General features: G+C 40.1%; 1 protein-coding gene across 2 annotated transcripts in view; it reads right to left on the bottom strand.

Annotated features, from left to right (window-relative positions):
- SEMA5A (semaphorin 5A) overlaps positions 1 to 25,861 on the bottom strand; it is a 570,854-nt gene that overhangs the window by 301,479 nt on the left and 243,514 nt on the right. For both annotated transcript variants that reach the window (XM_055554473.1, XM_055554474.1), the window contains exon 4: positions 12,585 to 12,684. In XM_055554473.1, coding sequence (XP_055410448.1) covers positions 12,585 to 12,684 — 100 coding nt within the window. The remainder of the gene's footprint in view (positions 1 to 12,584; positions 12,685 to 25,861) is intronic.

Below are 25,861 nucleotides of genomic sequence, written 5' to 3'. Positions count from 1 at the left end.
TCTGGGACTGTGATCTGCCTGGGACATATGTCTCCCCATTAAGAGAAAATCTTAATCCCACAGGTCTGACTCATTACATGGTGACTTGTCTCCCTCTTAATTTCACATGAATTATTCCTGAAACTTCCTAACCATACTTATTTTAAGAGTGCCCCAGTTCCATCCTTTGTGAAATGAGAGAGCAAAACTATACAATCTGTCAATTTGCTTAACACAGATTCCTAAAAGATTGTGACCTTTTTTAGAGATAAAACATGAGCAACAGAGTTGGATAATCATATGACCATCCAATGAAATAATTGTTATTATGACATAGTTCAATAAATTCCTAACACTTTTCAGGTGTATTTTTATTATCTGCAACTGAATACCATACTTCAATAATCTTAAATGAAATTTCAGCACACAAAAGAGGTAAGAAAATGTATTCAATAGTTTACTTATATGTAATACCTGTTAATCATAAAGTCAGTTGACTAAGTTGATTTGAACATTTTTTAATTTGGCATTATCAGAGTTATCTATAATTTTGAATAGCCTCAAAGTTTAATTATGGTCTCTTTTTGTGTTGGTTGGCTGGTTGCATTTTTGTTGCCTTTTTTTTTAACTTGTTTGATTTTTGTGAGAAAGAGTTGGCAAATGTTTTCAAATATTTGTTTAATACATGACGATGTCTACAGAAACCCATGGACAATTTAATGCCTTGCTAGACCTTTCCATATTAGAAATACATAGTATTATACATTTTAGTGTTCACTTTATCTATCATGATTTTCAACAATTTTTTTTAAATTGTAAAAGATGAAATATACATGAAAAATGTGTGGAATTCCCTAATCACCTCCCTGGAACCTGACTCTGACAAAAACATGGTGTGGATTCTACCATTCTCAAAACACTTTCATCAAAGTATTTGGTTCCAAGTATAATTCCAAGTGTGTTTTTCTGCTGTTGGAAAAATTCCAGTACAGCTAGCAACATGAAGGACCAGAAATCTCCTATGACAGCTTGATCCATCACAGTTCAGGTGAATGACCTATGAAGTTAAAGGTTACAAAAAGAAAGAAAATCTTCTAAAGGGAATATAAAAATGGATACTCCCAGATGTTGGGTCAGTCAGGCACTAAAGTAAGATCTATGGTCCCCTGCAAGAGGCTGCTCTCCAGGGCTTTATGGAAGAGGCAATCACTTTATCTCGCAAGTGAGAGCATGCAGAGAAGGGGAAACAATGTATGTGAAGTTCAAGAGAAAGGCTACCAACGTTTCCAGCAAGAAGGAATAATGCTTCTGGCTCCCAGCCAGCAGGGAATACTAACCAAATGTTTCACATAAGGTCAGATTCTCTATTGGGGCAGTGCTTTGAGCAACCCAAAGCATTTAAGTGGCCTCATTAATCTTCCTAACACCCCCCGATGTAAATAGGTAGTAATGAGGAATATCGTCATTCTGCAGGGAGAAGGCAGTGCTGCAGGAGGTTAAGAGATCGAATTCTAAGAGCATATTAGTTACATAGCTTAGGGGAGCTGGTCTCTATTGCCATGTCCCACCTCTCATTACAGAAGTACAAAGCAAGGGTTTAACAAGGCTGTAAAGGTTCAATTTTACAGCCATAGCCAATAAAACTATGGGATTTTTTCCCTTGGTTTGAACTTACTCTTTATCAAAGGTATGGAATAAAATTTGATATGTGCATTCAAATGTAATAACTGTATTACTTTTAAGAGTGATAGATGAGGAATACATAGATCCAGTAAGCTGAATAATTCAAATCCCAAAGCCATTGAATTTGACAGACACAGACTGACAGTTCTTAAGCTCCTCCATCCTTCCCCCACTAAATATCTGAGTGTATGGTCTCCCTCTTGACCAGAGTGTATTTCTTTCTGACTGATTATAGGAATGAATAACTGATTCCCACCTCCCATCACATACCCCAGTGGCCTATTAGAAACAAATCACTAAGCACAACAATATATTCTCTGAGGGAGCAGCCAGGGCCTTAATAGAAGAAGTTCATTTGTGTCTTCATGTAAAGTAATAAAATTCAGCCAGCATTAAAGAAAAGGTTGAGCCTTCATGAGCATATTAACTAAATGATTCATTTTATCTAGAGACACCATAAAACTTAACTCTGACCTCCATTAATTATGAAAGACACAGGTGTTTTAAAATGACATTTGCTTAGAATAACTCAATTGGTCTCCGATGAATATAGTTATAAAATCAAAGGAAATAATTTCAGGTTCTTATTGAACATTTAGGTTAGAGGCTTGCTTATAACTGAGGAGCTTAAGACTGAATAATTAAGAAAGGTAGACTTATACTTTGCACTATGAAAATCAAGCAAATCTTGATTTACTTACAGAAAAGCAAGGAAATCTATATATATATAAAAAAAAAACAACAACAGTTTAAACAACAGTGATAGAAAAGTACACGTGTGCATGCTAAGTCGCTTCAGTCGTGTCCTACTCTGTGTGACCCCATGGATTGAAGCCCGCCAGGCTCCTCTGTCCATGGGATTCTCCAGGCAAGAATACTGGAGTGAGCTGCTATGCCCTCCTCCAGAAGATCTCGACCCAGGGATCGAACCCGCATCTCTTGTCTTCTGCATTGGCTGGCGGGTTCTTTACCACTAGCGTCACCATGTCTGTTGTTTATTAAAGTTCAGACCACTGCTGATGATGAAACAATCTGAAAACAAAATACCCACTGCATATAAACGGGGACCATTTGGGTAAATCTGAGAGTGAAACTAGTCTCACCTGTACCTAAGCCGGCTTCTCCTGTTCTGTGATTTCCCATTAATGCACGATTCCATCCTAACTCTTGTCAATATTCCACTGGCTTAGAGGCTGACACTGTGACTTCTTACATAACACCTGGATTTATAGTTGCAGAGACAGACTTAAAGATTAAAATATAATAAATGTGTGACTTTGAAGCTAAAGAAAAGTAGTATCTATATCTCTTAAAGCACAAAGTGTTTTCAGAAAATTATTTTCATTATCTACATGTAAATATTTAATATTTCAATCACATCAAAATTTTAAGAATATGAAGATTTGATTTCAGCATGTAACCAACTCACATAGTTCACCAACCTATCTATAATTGCTATACCTAGGATTTTCATTATGCTGATTGATTCTAAACAAATTTCAGGAGCTTTTATATTCTGTTACTTTAACCACTCCAAAAATATCTTTTCAATGTACTTTTCTCATAAGTTTTTGGGAGTCTAATTCAGCTTTAATATTACCAATTTATAAATAGTGGGATCACATTTAGATCACAGTTTTAAACACTGACTTTTTTTCACTTTGCTAATATATTTTGCAATATGGTGACAAATGTATAATACCATCATATTATGAGCTACCTCTTCAGTCAGAATTTTTCCAACACTCTTTGAAAAATAATAAATACATGTACTTTCAGCTATAGAATATTATAAGTAATTCTGATTTTATTATTATTATTACATTATTATAATACCATATGTGTCTAGTACTCACTATCCCAAAATTATACTGGTTTATCTCATTACCTATCCTAAAAAAGTCCATTTCAAACCCATTGAAAGTCTTGATTACTATTTAAAAAGTTCCAAAGAATGCATCAAAACCAAAATTAAACCACATTAATAGTACTCTTATATATTTAAATACCAATATTAAAAGGCACAGAAGTAGATGGAAACCTCTTACTATTTTGCAAGTAGAATCAAATAACAGAGATGGATTTTCAGTGGTTAGTAAATTCCAGAGATATGAAATCAGGAAAATCTTTTTCCCATAAGCATATTTAGGGACAAAGTTATTAATCAATACTGTCAACAAAATATTAGTAGTTTAAATTTTGTTCCTGGTCTTTCAGTCATGTCTGATTTTTTGCGACCCCATGGACCATAGCCCACTAGGCTCCTCTGTCCATGAGGATTCTCCAGGAAAGAATACTGGAGTGGGCTCTCATGCCTTCCTCCAGGGGATCTTCCCAATCCAGGAATTGAACTCAGGTCTCCCGCATTGCTGGTGGATTCTTTACCAATGGAGCCACCAGGTAAGCCCAATTTAAATTTTATTATGTTCTTTGCACTATTAAGTGCTTTGAAGATTAAAGATCATGATTTATTGCTCTAAATTTAACTCATGACTTCTGCTTTTCTGGTCCACTGGGTATTTGATTTGTTCCTTTCCATTTTTCAATTAATAGAGATCATTTTTCCTTGAAAAACTACCAACTGTATTATCTTATGATTCCTTTAACCTATACTTTCCTAGGAATATTCACTCTTCAAATTATCTCCATATATACTACTTTTCTGGGTTATCTCAGAGTTAGTAAAACCTGAGATCTTTTTCATGTATCTCACATAATAGAAGAACTCTAATTCATTTCTCAAATGCTCAGTTCCAGTTGACGGTATTACAACAAGCACAGTTTCAAACCACAATCCCAAATCTTATCTTTGATCCTTGTTCTCAGCCACCTATCACGATTGGCCATCAATCACCATCAACTCAAAGATGTCTCAAATCTGACTTATCTCCATTTGCACTATCACTGACTAAGTTTAAATTCTCTCTACTGTCACTTGACCCAGATCCCCGTCTGTACCTCCAAACTCTAGTGCATTCTGCACATGGTATAGTGGAAGAATCTTTCTAGTATGAATCAGAACTTATAAATATGCAGCTTTAGAAATATCCTGAGCTCCTACTGTCTTTAGCGTAGGTCTGCCAAGTCTGCCAGGCCAGCAGATTACCAGAAGCTTGATTAAATCAAAATTCCAACATTACTTTTAGAAAGTCTAATTCAAATGTTCTGAGGAGAGGCCTGGCTATCAGCATTCTTGAGAGCTTTCTCAGACCACCCTACTGACTGCCGCAATTGAAAACACAGGTTTACAGGATGAAATCCCCACTCCTCCATAACCTAAAGCCCCAGCCTCACCTATGCCTACCCCTCCTCTCAGTCACTAACAGGTCCAGTCAAGGCGAGCTCCTGTCAGCCTCCTCAGCATCTGAGTTCCTTGTTCTATGATCCTCCTGGAAGACCTTTAAGGCCAACTGAAAAAGCAACTTCTCAGTACACCCATTTCACCTTTCTTTCCTCTTGGTGTTTTCAAGGCTCTTTATTCAGGCCTCCCTGGAGAACATAACCATTCCTGTTCCCCATACTCATCAGGCCAGGAGTCAGGAAAATATTTCATGGGCTAATTAGCAAACACTTCACCTTTGTGGCCCTGTGGAAACTACTCATCTCTGCAGTGAAAGCTGGAAAGCAGCCATAAGCGATGTGCAAATGAATGGGTGTGGCTGTGTGCCAATAAAACTTTATTTACAAAAGTAAGAGGCCAACCCAAGGATCTTAGCTTGCCAACCTATGCCCTAGGACCTAAAGTCTTTACCAGGTAGACACTCTGCTGCGTCTTCATTTCCCCTTGCCTAAGATACTTCTTGGCACAAAGTAGGTTCTATAAATATTCGATGAATGAAGAGCAACAATGTGAACTAATAAATTCTGATGGAACCCATGTGGGACTGACTATGAGAAAACTCTCAACACTCAAGACTTGTAACACACACATACACTCAAAGGCTGGTTAATTTTTATCATTCAGGGAATATGGGAAATGGGAAGACTATATTAACTAAATAAGGAACTATTCTGCTAGGTTTATTCTTCTTTGCCCTACCTCCAGCAGAAAGAAAAATGCAGAGATTTTTTTTTTTTTTTTTTTTTTAATATAACAGCAAAAGGAGCACAATGGTTGGATGGTCCTTCCCACAGGAGTGTCTGCAGACTAGCTGTCTGTTAAAAGCTCACACTCTGGGACCACACTCCAGGCCCCTGGTTCAGATGAGCTGGAAGAAGGGGCAGAGGAAATTTCATTTTGAATGACTATCTCAGGTGATATTTAGGTACACGGATATTTGGTAAATACTGGAAAAAATGTAACAAAGCAAGAAGAAAAATAACAGATTAAAAAAAAAAAACACGGAGTAGGTTAATTAATCAAACAGGTCTGTTGGAAGAAAGGCGAGAAGAAGGAAGATAAGCAAAGAGAATCTTAAGAGGAAAACACACCTATGTAGCAAGAGCCAACAGGAAAAAGGAAATATTTAAATCTTAAAGTACAGTTTAAAAAAAAAATCCCGCTGGGGTGGGATAAAAATGAAGAGCAGGAATGAAAGCTCCATCCCTCCGTTCATCACCAGCTGTCTTCCTGGTGATAGGAAGTCATAATTAATATAAATACTATGTCAACATCATCATTACCAGGGATTTCTTTGCACAATGGGGGTTTACTGCTTTTTGGATTCACTCCTAATTGCTAATTTTACTCCACTCAGCATGAGTTACCTCTAATTGTATAAACTAGAAAATGGAAAGAAGTTGTGGCCACTGGAAGGAGAACTGCTGATCTCATAAAAGTCTCCAGGTTTTCTTTTAATTATAGACTGCTTCCAACAGATTAACTCCAAGGTAAACTTTGAAAGAAAAATAGGAATTATAGCCATCAAAAAAGGAGAGCATTATATTGGTCAAATTTCAAAGGTGACACACGACTTCAAAATTTAGCTCCACTTGTTTCGAATCAACAGCAAAATCATTTTGAAAGGAGGAATTTACACTGAGTAGATGCCTGCCCATTCATTTAATGTGATCTTATGACACTGTATGCTTGGAATACTTAAAGCAAATTCAATACCAGCATAACAGAAAGCAAGTTAATTTTTTTTCTTTGTTTTTGTAGATTCAAATCATGGGCAAAACAATGGTCTAAAATAATACACAAATGTTTCAAGACCAGTTTTCTGTGACTGTAAGAAAGCCCAAGTTCTACCTTGAAAGCAGGTAGATTTTAGCTTTTGTTTTTGGTAGAAAACATGCTGATTTGAAATCTGTACTATTTTTCACACAGATATGTACAGAAATATCTTTCAATATATGGAACTAGTCCATTGATCATAATGGTAAGTCAGAGGACTCTATACAATGCACATTCACAACTCTCGGCTGGTACCCATGTTGAATCAGGTGGGCAAGGAAACCCATGCAACCCCATTACCCTTTCAATTAATATTTTTATGACGTTCCCATTGTGTGATGCAATTTTAAAATTTTAAATTTTAGAAATGAAATTAAAAATTTCCCAAGACATGCATAAATCTTATGTTTGTCATCAGTTATGATTTTTCACCTGACCCAGTACTGGGTCTATGGGCTTCAAGCCTGTCCTCTCAATCCCTGGCAGATGGGTGGGCCTCCTGGACTCACTAGTGCTTGTGGAAGAGCTCAGAGATGAGTGTTCTTACCAAAATATCATAGATTGCAAGTCTGTGCTCTTCAGTGATAGGTGTCTATTACACTGAAGCTTGTTAGAGAAGAGGAAGGTAATCAGAAAACAAGTTATAGGAAGAAAATGAATGAAAGACTGAGAAACAAACAAAAGCTGAAAGACGCTCATCTTCTCTCTGACGATGAAAAAACTCTTTTTTTCTTACTATTTATTGTATGGCTTTACACTTTACAAAAATATGGCTAATTTGTAAACACTCCAATTATTGTCAAACACCTTTTGGTGTGTAGTTCAAGTTAGTTGCCACTTGGAATAACACTTGAATTCAAAACAGAATCACTAGCTAACCCGAAGCACTAAAGACAGTTTCATTTGGAGAAGAAAATGTCGTTACTCTCACTTTGATCTACTGTTACAATCCTATACACAGTGAAACTGGAAATTGAACCAACTTTGTGAAATATTATTACTGTGAATTATTATCATTACTTTTATAATTATCCATGCAAAAACCTCTAAGCCTCTAACATAGCCTTTCATTTGAAATTTTCACACACACGTATACACATATATACGTATATGTATGTATATGTGCATGTGTGCTAAGTCACTTCAGTCATGTCCAACTCTTGAGACCCCATAGACTGTAGCCTGCAAGGCTCCTCTCTGTTCATGGAATTCTCCAGGCAATACTGGAGTGGGTTGCCATGCCCTTCTCCAGGGGATCTTCCTGACCCAGGGATCGAACCTGTATCCCTTAAGTCTCCTGCAATGGCGAGGGTTCTTTACCACTAGTGCCACCTAGGAAACCCATGTATATGTATACATAAATATATGAATACATATATATACACACACACACACAAAATGGAAACTGTTTTTAGTAGGTCTTTTTTAGCAAAAACATATACAAACCATCCATAAAATATTGTCCCAACATATAAACAAATAGAAATGAAATAATGTGGGGAAATAACTAAAAAGGTTAACTGATTATTTCTGAAATTGTGTTTTTTCTTTATGCTTTACAGTATTTTCTACTTTCTCTAAAATGAAAGTGCCTGAGTCTCATCACTGAAAATACAAACATTATTAATTTTTAAAGAGGCATGGGTAAAATAGGATATGAATATCAATGCTTTTAAAATAATATCAAAGATAATGTGCATCTTGGAAATGATAAATTTAAGGATCCTTCCAGAAAATGCATGAATTCAGATGCAACTACCTCTGGTACCACATAGCCACAAATCACTAAACAGAAGTAGTTTTTTTATTGATTTTGCTTGTTTTCCTTTTTGTTTTTGTTTTGCAAACAACAGAACTTTTTGCAAGGAATGCAAAGAACGTTTAACTGAATTCAGTTTCAGAAACATAAAGTACCACTGGTATAAAGTGAAACAACCCAACAATAATAATTAATAATAATAACTACCCAATAAACCACCAATGGCTTTACAATGTCTAGTACTAATTATGAAAAAAATAAAAAGACTATCATTGCAGTTTTTACCACTTACATATTTAAACAACTAAAGATTTCTGAAATATACACCTGCTAGCTAAACCTTTTTTGCTAGGTCAAGCCCTCCCAAACAGGAATCTGAGGGCTGGGTTATTTTTAAAGTTTATAACTGGCTCACATTCCCACTTAAACTTTCTGAGCCTAATCTCACCATGTGTATCTTAGGTAAAATTGCTATTCTCCACACACAGTGATATCTGCCTGAAACGCAGATGCACACATATGCCAAAGCCCACATATACCCACACAGCTTCCCCACCACTGTGGGCTTACAGGATGCCCGTTTCTGTGACAATCACTTTTCCTGGATTATTTCACCTAATCCTCACAACAGCTGAAAGGGATAGAAATAAATATATCAATTTTAAAGAGAAGAAAATTAGACTCTAAAATGGGCTCAAGGTCACACAGTTAAGCAAGTCTACCTACTCCCTTCTTTCCCATCAAGTAATCATGATGCATTATATCCTGCTCTAGAATAGAAAATACAGCCCATGCTCCTAGGGGTGCTCATCTGCAATTCAAGTTTAACTGCGCATGCGGGACTTCTATGTGCTAAGTCTGGCAATGCTATTGCTCCTGGTCATTATGCCATAGTATATGCCAGGGTGACTCAGTGGGTAGTCCAATCCCTCCCACGTCTGGGCTGGGACTGTGTTGAGGGGAGATGGATGGAGATCTTGAGAAACTCTAGGATGGAGACCTCAAGGGAGGTCAGAATGGAGATTTTCAAGGACACTGAGTAGGAAACCTTCAGGCAGGCCCTGATGGAGAGCTCAAGGAATAATGGGATCGATCCCTCCACCCATACTGGGATGGAGACTCTCAGGAACAGGAGTTCCCTGGGAACAATTCTCAGGTGTTGTCTGAAGCCAGGACAGAACGATGGTGATGTCTCTTTCAAATCTTAGTTTTCTCAGGGGCTTCTCACATCCCCATTAGGAGAATCTGTGTCCTTGACCAAAAGCCTACCACCTGCAGAATGTCGGCAGGTATGTGATGCAGCCCTGTCCCTGTAGCGTGAAGGACCTCCAGAAACAATGGAGAGTCTTTTGAGCCAAGTTCACAGGAACACTATTTCCAAAGTCAGTTGGAGTGGAATGAGAGATGCAGGACTCTGCAACACCGGTTGGGGTCATATTTGCACCTGCTACCCCAGCCGGGAACCTCTTCCCCTTGGCTAAGGGTGAGAGTCCATTCGCCCTAAGGATTAACTGTGCGGTTTAGAGATTGCTGCTCACTGTATCCTTGCCCAAATGTAGGCATCTGAATAAATGCGCTACAACCCCATTCCCTTTTCCGTAAGTGTCCTACCAACTGCAGAGGGACACATATACAAGTCAAATCCTGGAAATATAGACAATGAATCAACAGAAATCTTTGAACTTCTAGCCAAAGAGAAACTGTGCTACGTCTTAGAGAAACAAAGAAAAGACAGATCAGGTCATGAGCACACTGCTATGTTTAAAGTGGATAACCAACAAAGACCTACTGTGTAGCACAGGGAACTCTGCTCAGTATCACATGCCAGTCTGGATGCGAGGGGAGTTTGGGGGAGAATGGATACCTATATATGAATGGCTGAGTGCCTTCTCTGTTCAACTGAATCTATCACAACATTATTAACCAGCTATAATAATTAATTAATTAGTTGGCTCAGTTGTATCCAACTCTTTGCGACTCCATGGACTGTAGCCTGCGAGGCTCCTCTGTCCATGGGATTTTTCAGGCTAGAGTACTGGAGCGGGTTGCCATTTCCTTCTCCAGGGGATCTTCCTGACCCAGAGATTGAACCTGGGTCTCCCGTATTGCAGGCAGACGCTTTACCGTCTGAGCCACCAGGGAAGCTCTAAACAGCTGTACCTCAATATAAGAAGTTTAAAGCTTGGGGGAAAAGAGACAGAAACATCCTCTACCACACAGTACTTCACTATCTGACAACGGGGAAGGGGAGAGTTGAAACATGACAAGCAGTAATACAGTAAGGGCAGTAAGGAAGGCAGGTGGCAGGTGTGCTAGCAGAACCATGCAGGGCAGGGAACACGGCAGCTCAGGCCCAGCCAGATCCCTGCAAGGAGCAGGGGTTCACCCAGTGGATGACTTGGGACTTTGGTGGGTGGCAGGCTAATATTCCAGGAAAGCACAAGAGGGTATCAAGTCCCAGAGGCAAGAGAATGAACATTTTCTAGTTGTGGGCAACATAAATAATTCCACAAGCCTGGACTATGTGAGAATAAAAATGATGTGTGTGTCTCTCTGGCATGCAGGACCACAAGCCAGAAGTTCCGACAGGCCACATCAAAGAGCTAACAGGTGATCCCTGGATTGAACAGTATTTCTGCAACATACATGAAGGCAAACAAGTTGTAAGTGCTCCAGGAGGAGTGACTGAGGTGGGTATTTGTAAAAGATGACTTTGGCCATGGTATGCAAAAGGAAGAGAAATTCCAGAGGCCTGCAATGTATGGCCAAGGCTCCCAATGATGGAATTTGATGAAAGTCAGCATCAGAAACCCCTATTGCAGTCCCAGTGGCCTAAAGGCAGTAAAAACCCCAAGTAAGCCCTCCCAAATTCACTGTCCATTCAATAAACACTGAAAGAGATGCCAATGACACAGTAAGTGCCAGGAACTAAGCCAACTCTGTCTATTCATTTAAGTGACGACCATACATCTCAAGTCTTCAAGTGTTAAGTGGATGCACAAGGTCTTCTTAACATCTGAGAGCAAATGTCGTGATTCTAGAAAATGTTCAGTGTCCGTCCAGGGTGCTCAGAGCCTAAGCCAGATTTAGCTTCGCTCAGGTAGAAATTCCACCACCTCTCTTGCTATGAAAGGTATATTTCATCGTCTAGTAAATTTGGCCAAAAAAGATAACATGCACTCACTCTTCTGCCCATAGTACTTTCCTTGGCTGCCAGAAGAGTTCAAATCCACAAATTACCTCTTCACGTTATTACATCACTTCTCCTAAGAGATGAATACAAAATATTTTATCTCCACCAGTCTCAAAACATACTGGCAAGACAGGTGATTTGAAGTCAGGGAGGATGCACGTTTTCTGAGGAAGTCATGGCAAATGTCAGGAACACAAGACTAGATCTGTTCTGATTGGGTTCCAGTGGCCACACCGCCCAACTGGAAGGTCAGGCATTGACCTGGACTCAGAAGCATGGGCTCTTTAAAAGAAATAAACAACAGCAACTCCCTTGAATGCTCAATTGACTGGCAAACAGCGTAACAGAGGTCACAAAGAAAGATAGCAACAGATGTGGGAATGGACATCAAGGTCTCCTGTTTTCAAGAACTGTGCTGAATTGAGAAATAAGAACATGCTGTTTGGAGCAGACTGTCTGGGTCTGAAAGCGGGGACCATTTGTTATTAGACGTAAAAATTTGTCCGCGGGGTAACATATTATCCAATTCTGACTCAATTTCCTCATCTCTAACACAGGGATGGTGATAATACCTACCTCTCAGGTGTCACAGGAGGAAAAAAATACTGAAATAATTCATGTTAGAACAGCTCCCGGCACATGGGTATAAAGAGTAGCAGTCCTCCTATTAGAAGTAGCATGTTCAAAAAAAAAAAAAAAAGAAGTAGCATGTTCATGACACTCTTACACGAAACTTCATTCTGAGATGAACTATTACTTAGCACTCATCAATTCCGGCAGGGATGCTCGCGTAACTGCAGAGACGTAAAATGAAGTCGAAAATATCTGCAAGGGCAAAACATCAGATCTCTCACCTTGCTCCTACAACAAGTTCTTTCTGTCCTGGATCAAATGTTAACTGCGAGAAATCCACAGCATTCTTCGCTCTGAACTCCCGCAACCAGGGGCCAATTTCTAAATAGGAAAAATAAATAAATAAGAAGATAAAAATGAATAATTTTTTTACCCCCTCCGGGGACCCACAGAGAATGCACATGAGGTAGCAAACATTACATTTCAGAGAGGATTTGAAGGTCACCTGATGGATGGCTTGGGGGTCACTGGACGTTTCTGTCAGGATGTCACAAAATCCACACTGAGAAGTGTAAAACACAGAGGACAGCCACCCAATAAAAAGGGAGCAAGACGCCAAGGCTGGGCTGTGATTTACAAGCCAGACATGCATGTCCCTATAGGATCTGGACCGGGCAGATGATAACACAACGTTCACAGGGCTCATCAGAGGAATACCGAATACAAACAAGACCATTTCCTGTGCAGCCTGGTGGGTAGGGGCCACAGAAGTAGAGAAATCACAACAGTCCCCATCTGGAACAAGGACAAACACAGGAGCATTATTTGCCTTCTTCCAACGTGGACATTCCATTTCCCTGGCCTGTGAGTTTCTATGTAGGCCCCGCGATTAGTTAAACGCATTCAGCCCTTTCTGGATGAGAAATTCACTGTAACTCCTGACCTCATTTACATTTTTTTCTATGGAAAATCAGAAAACAGCCACTCCTTACAGACTGTTGTTTTTTTTGTTTTTGTTTTTTTTTTTACAAGCTCTGTTAACTCCTATGAAGCGACCTCCAGCCTAGAGTCCAGTTATTATAACATGACAGTACTGGAAAAGGGTGAGAACTCGGCTTTACGAGCCGTTTTTGCAACTTTCATTAGCTGGTTTCTTTCACAAAAAAGTCTTCAGGGAGTTGCCTGCCAGTTGTTCAGAACCTGATCATTATCCTTGACAATTAACCACTTGCTCTGATTGTCTTTTTCCTTGGGTTTAATATTCTGAATGGTATCACTCTGATGAAACAGGGGCATGAAAATGGGCAAATCGACACAGCTACTGGTTTGAGGAAAAAACTGTGCTGCACATAAATAATCTCATTCCACAAAAACAGATGCTAAAAACAGATCTAATACAGAAATATGCCCCTGTCCTAAGACATATCCTGTAGAAAGGCCTTTGTTGACATGAAGGAGGTAGATTATTTTCAAGCCATTGTTTTGTGAAACAAATATAGCATTTCTCTAATATCAGTTATTGGCAGGGGGTGGCAGCGAGGAATGAAATGAACTGAAGTTCTAGTCTACTTAAAGCAATCCAAGGTTGAGTTATGCAGAAATCTCTATTTAGTTTTTTAAATTTTAATGTATACTGTATCTTGAATCCTTTTAGTATTTTATATAAAGTTTTTCATTTCATAGGCAAGTCAATTTTTTAAAAATACTTATTTGCAGCAAAATAAGTACAAGGTCCTAGAGCTATAAAAAGCTGTCAATAAATAGTCTGTTTTAGGAGTTTTTAAGGAGTACGTCAAGGCTGTATATTGTCACCCTGCTTATTTAACTTATATGCAGAGTACATCATGAGAAACACTGGGCTGGAAGAAGCACAAGCTGGAATCAAGATTTCTGGGAGAAATAGCAATAACCTCAGATATGCAGATGACACCACCCTTATGGCAGAAAGTGAAGAGGAACTAAAAAGCCTCTTGATGAGAGTGAAAGAGGAGAGTGAAAAAGTTGGCTTAAAGCTCAACATTCAGAAAACAAAGATCATGGCATCCGGTCCCATCACTTTATGGGAAATAGATGGGGAAACAGTGGAAATAGTGTCAGACTTTATTTTTGGAGGCTCCAAAATCACTGCAGATGGTGATTTCAGCCATGGAATTAAAAGACGCTTACTCCTTGGAAGGAAAGTTATGATCAACCTAGATAGCATATTCAAAAGCAGAGACATTACTTTGCCAACAAAGGTCTGTCTAGTCAAGGCTATGGTTTTTCCTGTGGTCATGTATGGATGTGAAAGTTGGACTGTGAAGACAGCTGCATGCCGAAGAATTGATGCTTTTGAACTGTGGTGTTGGAAAAGACTCCTGAGAGTCACTTGGACTGCAAGGAGATCCAACCAGTCCATTCTAAAGGAGATCAGATGCAGGATACAGGATGCTTGGGGCTGGTGCACTGGGATGACCCAGAGGGACGGTATGGGGAGGGAGGTGGAAGGGGGTTCAGGATTGGGAACACATGTACACCCATGGTGGATTCATGTTGATGTATGGCAAAACCAATACAATATTGTAAAGTAATTAGCCTCTAATTAAAAAATAAAAAAGAAAATAGACATAAAAAATTAAAAAAAATAAAGGAGATCAGCCCTGGGTGCTCTTTTGAAGGTGTGATGCTAAAGCTGAAACTCCAGTACTTTGGCTACCTCATGCAAGCTGGTCTTACCTGTGATAGCTGACAGGGTTACAAGCAAGCACTTGACACACAAAGCACATATCTTAGGAATAAAAAAGGGGGCATCGACAGGCAGAAAAGAGGACCGAATCATGGTGTTCCATCCTCCTTTTCAAAGACCAGTCCCTCCAACTTTATTTCAACACCATCGCTTCCTCTTCAATCCCTTCCCTAGATTACTTCTTTTATCATCTCTTATCTCCAATGTTGCCAGGTCCCTTCACCTCTCCCTATATGAATATGCATACTCCTCGCATTTAAAAAAATATTTTAAAACACATTTCCTTTACACTCTTTTGTGATTACAGTTTCAAACACCCAAATAATAAACTCCAAAGTGCAGTTTGTTAAAAAGAGCTGCAGGCTTGGTTTTACAAGCAAGTATTACCAACTGTTTAAGGAACCTATAAGACCAATTTCATACAAATTATTTTGGAGATTAAACAAAGAGTTAAAGCTTCTCTTCTCTCTGCAGTTAGGAGGCTATAATGATCTTGATAAATTTGATACTGAGGTTGAACGGGCATTATGAAGAAATGAAAAGCATGGGCAGCTCTCATTTAAGAACTGGGCTGAACACATTCCTAAGGAAATACTTGGATTAGCATATGGCACACAGAGATATGGACACACACACACACACACACACACACAAATTCATATGGTATAGGGTTTATTCTGGAGACATGACATCAGAAAATCTACTAGCAGAGTTTATCACAATAATGGATTTTCACAGTAACATGAAAAATTCATCAATGCTGCTTTCTAAGGACACAGAAAATGAACAGTTATGGATGCATAAGAAGAGGAATGAGAGAACAAAGTCAAGTCAGGCAGGGGAGGAGAGATCACCAGGGCAGGTGGTGGTGAACAGGCTCACTGGATACCAAAGAAAGGCCAAGGAGAGCGAGGTGACGAGGGTGGCACACGGAACGTGGGTGCTGGGGAGACATCACCTGCAGGAACCCCGACTTTCTTAATGTATGAGCTTCCCCCAAATAATGAGCTCCCCCCCTGCACCACCCTTTCTTCTGACCTTGCTGAAAGACCCACAGGATGAAATGGAACTTCAATTTCACAGCCAATGTGACCACTGTTTGAAAGTCAAGTAGTGCCATAAAAATCTATAAACACAAATTGAATATTTTACATATTTTTTAATATTTGATATGAATCATCTTAGCTAATTCATTCATTACACAAACATGATTGTTGAAATATGGCCTCTGGCAGTGACTTTCTGCTGCAGAATTAGCTGTGATGATTCATATTTGCCTTCTCTTAATACTATATGGGCACCCACATATAGCTCAAAAAACAGTCTAGCAGAAGTATACTGATTCAATTTTTAAAAGTAGCCAGCTTCAAAAAATGATTCCTTTCATGAACATGTACCAATATTACTAAATTTGGTCTAAACAATTGGCAGACATAAATTCCCTACTTTAACTCTGTCCAAGTTTGTCTTTCCTCATTCCTCAGTCAGTTCAGTCACTCAGTTCAGTTCACTTCAGTCGCTCAGTCGTGTCCGACTCTTTGCGACCCCATGAATCGCAGCACACCAGGCCTCCCTGTCCATCACCAACTCCAGGAGTTTACTCAGATTCACGTCCACTGAGTCAGTGATGCCATCCAGCCATCTCATCCTCTGTCGTCCCCTTCTCCTCCTGCCCCCAATCCCTCCCAGCATCACAGTCTTTTCCAATGAGTCAACTCTTCACATGAGGTGGCCAAAGTACTGGAGTTTCAGCTTCAGCATCATTCCTCCAAAGAACACCCAGGGCTAATCTCCTTCAGAATGGACTGGTTGGATCTCCTTGCAGTCCAAGGGACTCTCAAGAGGCTTCTCCAACACCACAGTTCAAAAGCATCAATTCTTCGGCATGCAGCTGTCTTCACAGTCCAACTTTCACATCCATACATGACCACAGGAAAAACCATAGCCTTGACTAGAGGAACCTTTGTTAGCAAAGTAATGTCTCTCTTTTTTTTTTTTCTGTATTCTCAAATTTTATTTATTTATTTATTTTTTAATTTTATTTTTAAACTTTACAAAATTGTATTAGTTTTGCCAAATATCGAAATGAATCTGCCACAGGTATACATGTGTTCCCCATCCTGAACCCTCCTCCCTCCTCCCTTTTGAATATGCTGTCTAGGTTGGTTATAACTTTCCTTCCAAGGAGTAAGCGTCTTTTAATTTTATGGCTGCAGTCACCATCTGCAGTGATTTTGGAGCCCAAAAAAATAAACTCTGACACTGTTTCCACTGTTTCCCCATCTATTTCCCATGGAGTGATGGGACCGGATGCCATGATCTTCGCTTTCTGAATGTTGAGCTTTAATCCAACTTTTTCACTCTCCACTTTCACTTTCATCAAGAGGTTTTTTAGTTCCTCTTCACTTTCTGCCATAAGGGTGGTGTCATCTGCATATCTGAGGTCACTCAGTCGTGTCCAGCTCTTTGCAACCCCATGGACTGCAGCACACCAGGCCTCCCTGTCCATCACCAACTCCCAGAGCTTGCTCAAACTCATGTCCATTGAGTCGGTGATGCCACCCAACCATCTCATCCTCTGTCGTCCCCTTCTTCTCCCATCTTCAATCTTTCCCAGCATCAGGGTCTTTTCCAATGAGTCAACTCTTTGCATCAGGTGGCCAAAGAATTGGAGCTTCAGCTTCAGCATCAGTCCTTCCAATGAACATTCAGGACTGACCTCCTTTAGGATGGACTGGTTGGATCTCCTTGCAGTCCAAGGGACTCTCAAGAGTCTTCTCCAACACCACAGTTCAAAAGCATCGATCCTTCGGCGCTCAGCCTTCTTTCTGGCCCAGCTCTCACATCCGTACATGACACTGGAAAAACCACAGCCTTGACCAAACGAACCTTTGTTGGCATCCTCATCAACACCCCATCCCCACCAAAAAAAAAAAAAAAAAAGGAAAAAAGGAAAAGAAATAGGAGTAAAAGTTACTTTTTTTTTTAAACCAAAAACTCTAAAGTTGTCCAAGTTAGTGATGGCTGTATGTTAAGAAAGCCTTTTAGAGCCTGATAAGTAAGAATCACAGGAGACTCTGCTGTTGAAGAACAGCACTTGTCCAAAACCTGACAGTCAGTCCAAATATCAGACCCCTGGCTCCTCCATGGGCTGAAGGCTTCAGAGTAGACTGTCTGCAGTCTGCAGATCAAGCTGATTTGTGGGCAAGCACTGAGAAGGAGAGTGGCTCTGGGTAGCCTGAGTTTCAGTCTTCATTCCTTCAAACCTTAGGTAATTAAGCAACTAGGAAAGCAGGATGGTAAAACTTCTTTGGGAACCTTGAAACCATATTGGAAACTGAGTCACAGGCTAAACTGGATGGGTCTGGGGGATGGTGGCTAAAAATTGTTGAAAGGCACAGGTAGCAACATACATATCCTGAAATGAAAAGAGCAAATCAAGGCCTACTGTTTCCAATTCTAATTAGTTATATGTTGGTTTTATACTATAGTACTGCTAATAACATGATGACTGGTAAAGCAGCTAACAAAAGGGGCTAACATTTAAATAGTATACACCACCTGCTAGGTTGTATTGTATGCACTTCGCATGTATTAAGTCTTGTATTTCTCCACCCACCCTATTACAAGTGAGCAAATCGAGCCTTGCTGAGATCAACAGGAGTGCTATTCAGCTTCTAGTATTGCAGCTATGGTTTTTAGCCCCACACTCGACTCAAACTACAGTGAACCTGAAATGTAGCTTCCTGTGTGATGCATTTGGAAAATAACAGGAAGAAAGAAAAATCAAAGACCTCTGCACTTTGAAAATGAGTTTATCACCATTGCTTTGGGCTTCCTGGTGGCTCAAAAGGTAAAGAATATGCCTGCAATGCAGGAGACCCAGGTTCCATGCCTGGCTTGGGAAGATCTCCCATTGCTTTATACTATTAAGCAAAAACTGCCACCCACTCTGTTTAATAAATAATACACTTATTGTTGGGCTTCCCTGATAGCACAGTTGGTAAAGAATCCACCTGCAATGTAGGAGACCCTGGTTCCAATACCTGCGACAGGAAGATCCACTGGAGAAGCGATAGGTTACACACTCCAGTTTTCTTGGGCTTTCCTTGTGGCTCAGCTGGTAAAGAAACTGCCTGCAAGGCAGGAGACCTGGGTTCAATCCCTGGGTTGAGAAGATCCCCTGGAGAAGGGAAAGGGTACCCACACCAGTATTCTGGCCTGGAGAAATCCATGGGCTGTATCATTCTTGGGGTCACAAAGAGTTGGACACGACTGAGCAACTTTCACTTCACGTCACCCTAATTGTATTTACTGTTGTTATTACTAATAATGATGCTCTGTATGTTAAGATCTACCGAAAAAACATTCACCATTTTCCCTGTGCTGTGTGCTCAGTCGTGTCCTACTCTTTGCAGCCCCATGGACTCTAGCCCATCAGGCTCCTCTGTCCATGGATTTTGCCACCCAAGAATACTGGAGCTGGTTGCCATTTCCTTCTCCAGGAGATCTTCCCACCCAGGAATCGAACCCCTGTCTCTTCTGTCTCCTGCACTGGCAGGCAGATCCTTTACTACTAGTGCCACCTCGAGGTTTTATGATTCAAGGGTTGTGATATAAATAAGGCAGGGGGAGAGAAAACGTCACTAACTATTTACTGCTTTACAGGATAAAGAACATTCTGGAATGAAAAGGCAGGGCGGAAGCCATGGTTTTGATTTCTCAGCAGACTAAGCCACTCGACTCTGATATGGGGGTTTAGGACACTGTCTCAAATGTGCAGGAGCGAGATCCTCACCTTCCTCAAAGGGCACATCTCTGGGCAGGACCAGTGGGGCAAAGGGCAGGGCGGACTCTGAGCTTAGCATGTGGAGGCTCTCCCTGTCTGACCTTCTCCCAGGCTGTGAAAGAGCCATCCTACCTCAAAGGCACCTATTACTCTCTGAAGTTGGCCTGTGTCGCCCTGCCATGGACTTCATTTTCAGCTTCAATGCATTACATGAACCATTCTATCAAATGCAATCTGAGCTCAAAATGTGATTGGAAAACAGAGGAGTAGAATTTTAAAAAGCCCTAGAAGAACAGCATGGCAGGTCTGGGCTGTTTACTCCTCTATCTCCATTTTTCTCCAACCCCTTTCTCATCTGCCTTTCCAGGCCTGTTTCACCAAACAATCATTCAGAAGAAAGTAACGCAGAACTATCACTTCAGGGACCAGTTTGATGGCAGCTCCAAGCCCTGGTTCCCCCCTTCTCCCCGAATAAGATACACTCAGGCCTTTGAGACCTGAGTCCTGTCTGAAATTCTTCAAGTGATTATCATAGATTTCAGCTCCCAAGTCTCATGTGGTTGTTTAGCAGCAGATCAAAAAAAACAAAAAACATCTGTCATCTGGGAGGAAACATGCAAATTCACAACCATAAATGTTTGTGAATCAGAATAACTGATGTCTCTTACTTATACTTTTTTTTTAAACTATCTATATTTTCCATGTTTGAACTATCCTAGATGCTCTTACATGTTAAAAGCTTTTTATTACATTTAGTGTTCATAATCCTATAAGGATATAATCATTGTGGTAGAAATAATTTTTTAAATAAAAATCTCTGAGATTTTGACAAATAAAACATCTTGCCAAATGCAACACAGTGGGAAGGAGTTTAATTGGAGTTTAAACCTAAGACAGACTAAAGTAATATTTCCATAAGGTCCAAATTAAAAATCAATTTTCCAAAGAATGCATATAAAGTACATTAATCCTTAGCACCAAGTAATCTATCTGAGTGGATTAATTTAGTGGAAACATGGTCGCCACCCACCAAAAGAGAGAAAAGTTGGAAAGGAGGGAGTTGGTGGTGGTCTTCTGACGGGGGATGTGAAGGATCCAGTGCAGGCTGCCCGGCAGGCAGGGCAGAGCATCATGGAAGGTCCCAGAAGAAAGCAGAAAGAAGCCAGCACCCCCACAGTAACCAGGCGTCCAGGGGAAGAAGATCCCAACAGTGCAACATGTATCTCCTTCATCATGGTATTTCCAAGGCAGGTGGTGCTTACAGCAGCTAACTTACACGTGCACACATGCTATGCTTTACTTTAGCTTTGTAGAAAGGCTGGGAAATGTCCAGTTAATTTTGTTTCTCCAAATGTATAGACCTCGATTATTTTAAAAATAACTACGACCCAGAATCAAAGTAATTATAGTAGGACATGATATTGACTGTCCTACAATTCATACTGCCCTTATTTTATACCTGATAAAACTCAGGGCAAAGAAGTAACATGATTCCAGAGTAACAGCCACTGAGTGGCCAAGTGGAAACACCAAGTCCTGTGTCTCCTTTACAAATACATATATATATATATTCTTCTCCATCACAACAGAAGGACATCCAAATGGAAAACCATGCACTGGAAAACCATGGACTTATCTGAGCACATAAAGCTTTCCAAATAGTCACATTTTAAGGGACCAAAATATCGATGTCTAGATTTAGGTAGGAGAAGGCAATGGCACCTCACTCCAATACTCTTGCCTGAGAAATCCCATGGACAGAGGAGCCTGGTGGGCTGTAGTCCATGAGGTTGGGAAGAGTTGGACATGACTGAGTGACTTCACTTTCATGCATTGGAGAGGGAAATGGCAACCCACTCCAGTGTTCTTGCCTGGAGAATCCCAGGGACGGCGGAGCCTGGTGGGTTGCCATCTATGGGGTCACACAGAGTTGGACATGACTGAAGCAACTTAGCAGCAGCAGATTTAGATATATACTTTATATTCAAACATGTATTGGCAGATTCATGTGTATGTGTATTTCCATATGTCTATCATGCATATATATGTACACAGATATATAATGAATATATAATCAATATATATTTACATATATATCTAGATACAGATACATATATATAGCTGTACATATTTATATCTAGATACAGGCATCCATAAGTTCATTTATATATACATATATGTGTGTACACATATGTATTTGCATAAGCATATATGAAGAGATATAAAAATATATACACATACACACATGTATATTACATACTGAATACCACAGTAAAGAAAATAATGGTTTCAAGATCTTGCTATAGGAAACAACCAAAGTGTTCCATTGATGCAAACTTTTCTAAAAAAACAAAACCAAAATATTCAATAATATCCTATTAGGTAAATTAAAATATTTTATATTAGTAAAAGAAAAACAATCCAATTTTTTGAAAAAAGACAAAGCATCTTTTATTTACACTAAACACTGGACTGGAAGAAATACAAGCTGGAATCAAGATTGCCGGGAGAAATATCAATCACCTCAGATATGCAGATTACACCACCCTTAAGGCAGAAAGTGAAGAGGAACTAAAAAGCCTCTTGATGAAAGTGAAAGAGGAGAGTGAAAAAGTTGGCTTAAAGCTCAACATTCAGAAAACAAAGATCATGGCATCTGGTCCCATCACTTCATGGGAAATAGATGGGGAAACAGTGGAAACAGTGTCAGACTTTATTTTTTTGGGCTCCAAAATCACTGCAGATGGTGATTGCAGCCATGAAATAAAAAGATGCTTACTCCTTGGAAGGAAAGTTATGACCAACGTAGATAGCATGTTCAAAAGCAGAGACATTACTTTGCCAACAAAGGTTCGTCTAGTCAAAGCTATGGTTTTTCCTGTGGTCATGTATGGATGTGAGAGTTGGACTGTGAAGAAGGCTGACCACCAAAGAATTGATGCCTTTGACCTGTGGTGTTGGAGAAGACTCTTGAGAGTCCCTTGGACTGCAAGGAGATCCAACCAGTCCATTCTGAAGGAGATCAGCCATGGGATTTCTTTGGAAGGAATGATGCGAAAGCTGAAATTCCAATACTTTGGCCACCTCATGCAAAGAGTTGACTCATTGGAAAAGACTCTAATGCTGGGAGGGATTGGGGGCAGGAGGAGAAGGGGACAACAGAGGATGAGATGGCTGGATGGCATCACTGACTCGATGGACGTGAATCTGAGTGAACTCCGGGAGTTGGTGATGGACAGGGAGGCCTGGCGTGCTGCGATTCATGGGGACGCAAAGAGTCAGACACGACTGAGCGACTGAACTGAACTGAACACATAAAAGACAGCAATTTTTAAAAATGTTATTTGTATTTATTTGTTGGGGTTTCCCAGGTGTCTCAGTAGTAAAGAATCCGCCTGCCAACCCAAGAGTCACAGTAGATATGGGTTAGATCACTGGGTCTGGAGAGCCCCTAGAGGATGAAATGGCAACCCACTCCAGTATTCTTGCCTAGAAAATCCTGTGGACAGAGGGGCCTGGAGAGCTACAGTCCATAGGGATGCAAAGAGTTGGACACAACTGAGTAAGCATGCAACGCAGTTTATTAAACTTTTTAAAATTAATTTTTATTGGAGTATAGTTGCTTTACAGTGTTGTGTTTTTTTCCACTGCACAGCAAAATGAATCAGCCGTGCATATACATATATACCCTCTTTTTGGATTTCCTTCCCATTCAGGTCACCACAGAGCACGGAGTAGTTTCCTGTGCTATACAGCAGGCTCTCATTAGTTACCTATGTTATGCATAGTATCAATAGTGTATATATGCCAATTATCTCATGCAACTCAAGATCAAAAAAACAATCAGAAAGTGGGCAGAAGACCTAAACAGACATGTCTCCAAAAAAGACATACAGATGGCCAACAAACACATGAAAAGATGCTCAACATCACTAATTATTAGAGAAATGCAAATTAAACTGCAGTGAGGTATCACCTCAGATCAGTCAGTATGGCCATCATTAAAAAAATAAAAATCTACAAACAATAAATGCTGGAAAGGGTATGGAGAAAAGGGAACCCTCTTGCACTATTGGTAGGAATGTAAATTGATAAAACACAGCATTCTAAAATGTTAATAGTGTTTTGCTAGATTCTTTTTGCTTTCAGCTGCATATCTGCACACCTTGAGTCTGGTATTCTATCAAGTCTCTTCATATGTTTCTTTGCAGTTAGGTTCATGATAGAAAAAAATCTACAAAGTGCAAGTCATGCAAAATATCTGTGCTCTGGAATTAGTTTCTTCTGAAGTCCACTCCTTTGCCTTGCACAGCCTGCTTGGTAGATTTCTAAGAAACTAAAAAGCTATGATAGCTCACTTTTCTTTAACTGTTCTGATTTGGGTGTCCTTAAACACAACTCAAAAACCACAAGTCTCAAATTAGGCTGTCTTTTATAGCCTGGAATCCATGTACAAGAGATATTCACAACATAAATAGACATTAAATAATAACCACAAACCAGTTAAATTATAGGAAAGAATGCATTGCTCCAGGAAGGGCAGAAGCAGACCACCAGTATCCGGGGGTGCCTGTTAGATAAACGCTGGCTAGAGTTTGCTGAGGGCGTACCTCACTCCTAGATGGACTTCTGTTATGACTTACAGAGATAGCACTGCTCAGAGTTAGATAATTGCAGGGTACGCTGTTCTTGTTCAGTCGCTCAGTTGTGTCTGACTCTTTGTGACCCCCATGGACTGCAGCATACCAGGCTTCCCTGTCCTTCACCATGTCCCAGAGCTTGCTCAAACTCATGTCCATCAAGTTGGTGATGCCATCCAACCATCTCATCCTCTGTTACCCACTTCTCCTGCCTTCAATCTTTCCCAGCATCAGAGTCTTTTCTAATGAGTCAGCTCTTCACATCAGGGTATTGCAGGGTAACAGGGAACTAATTAAATGCATTTGATATTTATCCTGAGTATCTATTTTAAGAAAAATCTTAGGAAACAAAATTTCAGTGGGATTAACTACCATTCCATAACCAAATAAAATGTACTTCCTTGTTTAATGAAGGGTAGGATTTGTGCTATCCACCGCGTTCCCTACTTTTCATTCATTTGCATGATTTTCTGGCCAAAACACTTATTCAGTCTCAGGATCGAATGTCAATGCTAGGTGAGAGCCAGGCTTCTCTGGGCCCACAAATTCTTGAGTTGTTCAAGGGTCCCCTGAGACACATCTGGCAAGGTATAAAGAGAAGCTTCTGGAAAGCTGTCAGTAAGCTAGGTTCATAATCCGCCTGGCAGGGGGCATTGCCTTCTCTTTTGTTTAGGACTTTTAAGATCTGGAAACCTCCTGTTTCACTGAACTATCTGAAGCAATAAATGCTGGTGAGTTCAGAATAAGAACCAAGCTAATCAGCGGCAGGTTTTACTGCTGGATACCTCACACAAGAAGCAATTTCTATTCATCCATCCATCAAGACAGATTTTTTTTTTAGCTACAAGATTATGTAAATTCATATGTAAACTAAGCGAGACCCTCAAATTCTTGGACTGTGGCTGCCTTTGTCTTCCTGGCTGCGAGGTTTGTGCTGAGACTGTCCCGCCCTGAACTTGGCTTGGCTTATAAACACCCTGCCTCATCCACAGGAAGCTTTCCGGGTGCAGAAGGTCTTAATTTTGCCTTGTGACCTGCAACATATGACTGTAGGCTATAAAATCTAATTGCAAAATCTTAATGTTGCACCAGAGGACATTCAAAAGTAATTTCCTTCAGATTTACAACTTTAGAATTACAAATGATCTTAATATGATGAAAAGTGTAACAATGAACAATTTCTATTCAACAGGCTCTCTGCGAGTCAGCCATGCACTGGCGTGTCAGCAGTCATGACCAGAAGTCTGACAGGTACAAATAAAGCCACTTGCCACTGGGAAACTACAGAGACTGCAGGAAACAGCCTCAGGAATTTCTCAGAATCTTAGGGTGTTCGGTTTTAAAATGCTCTTACACTTTGTTCTGCCACATATTCAGGCATTGACAGACTTTGGCTTTAAGAAA

This window comes from Bubalus kerabau, chromosome 18 (assembly GCF_029407905.1).
Source record: "Bubalus kerabau isolate K-KA32 ecotype Philippines breed swamp buffalo chromosome 18, PCC_UOA_SB_1v2, whole genome shotgun sequence".
In the NCBI taxonomy this organism is placed as follows: Eukaryota; Metazoa; Chordata; class Mammalia; order Artiodactyla; family Bovidae; genus Bubalus; species Bubalus kerabau.
Note: the sequence above shows the minus strand (reverse complement) of the source record. Positions and strands in the feature narration are given on the sequence as shown.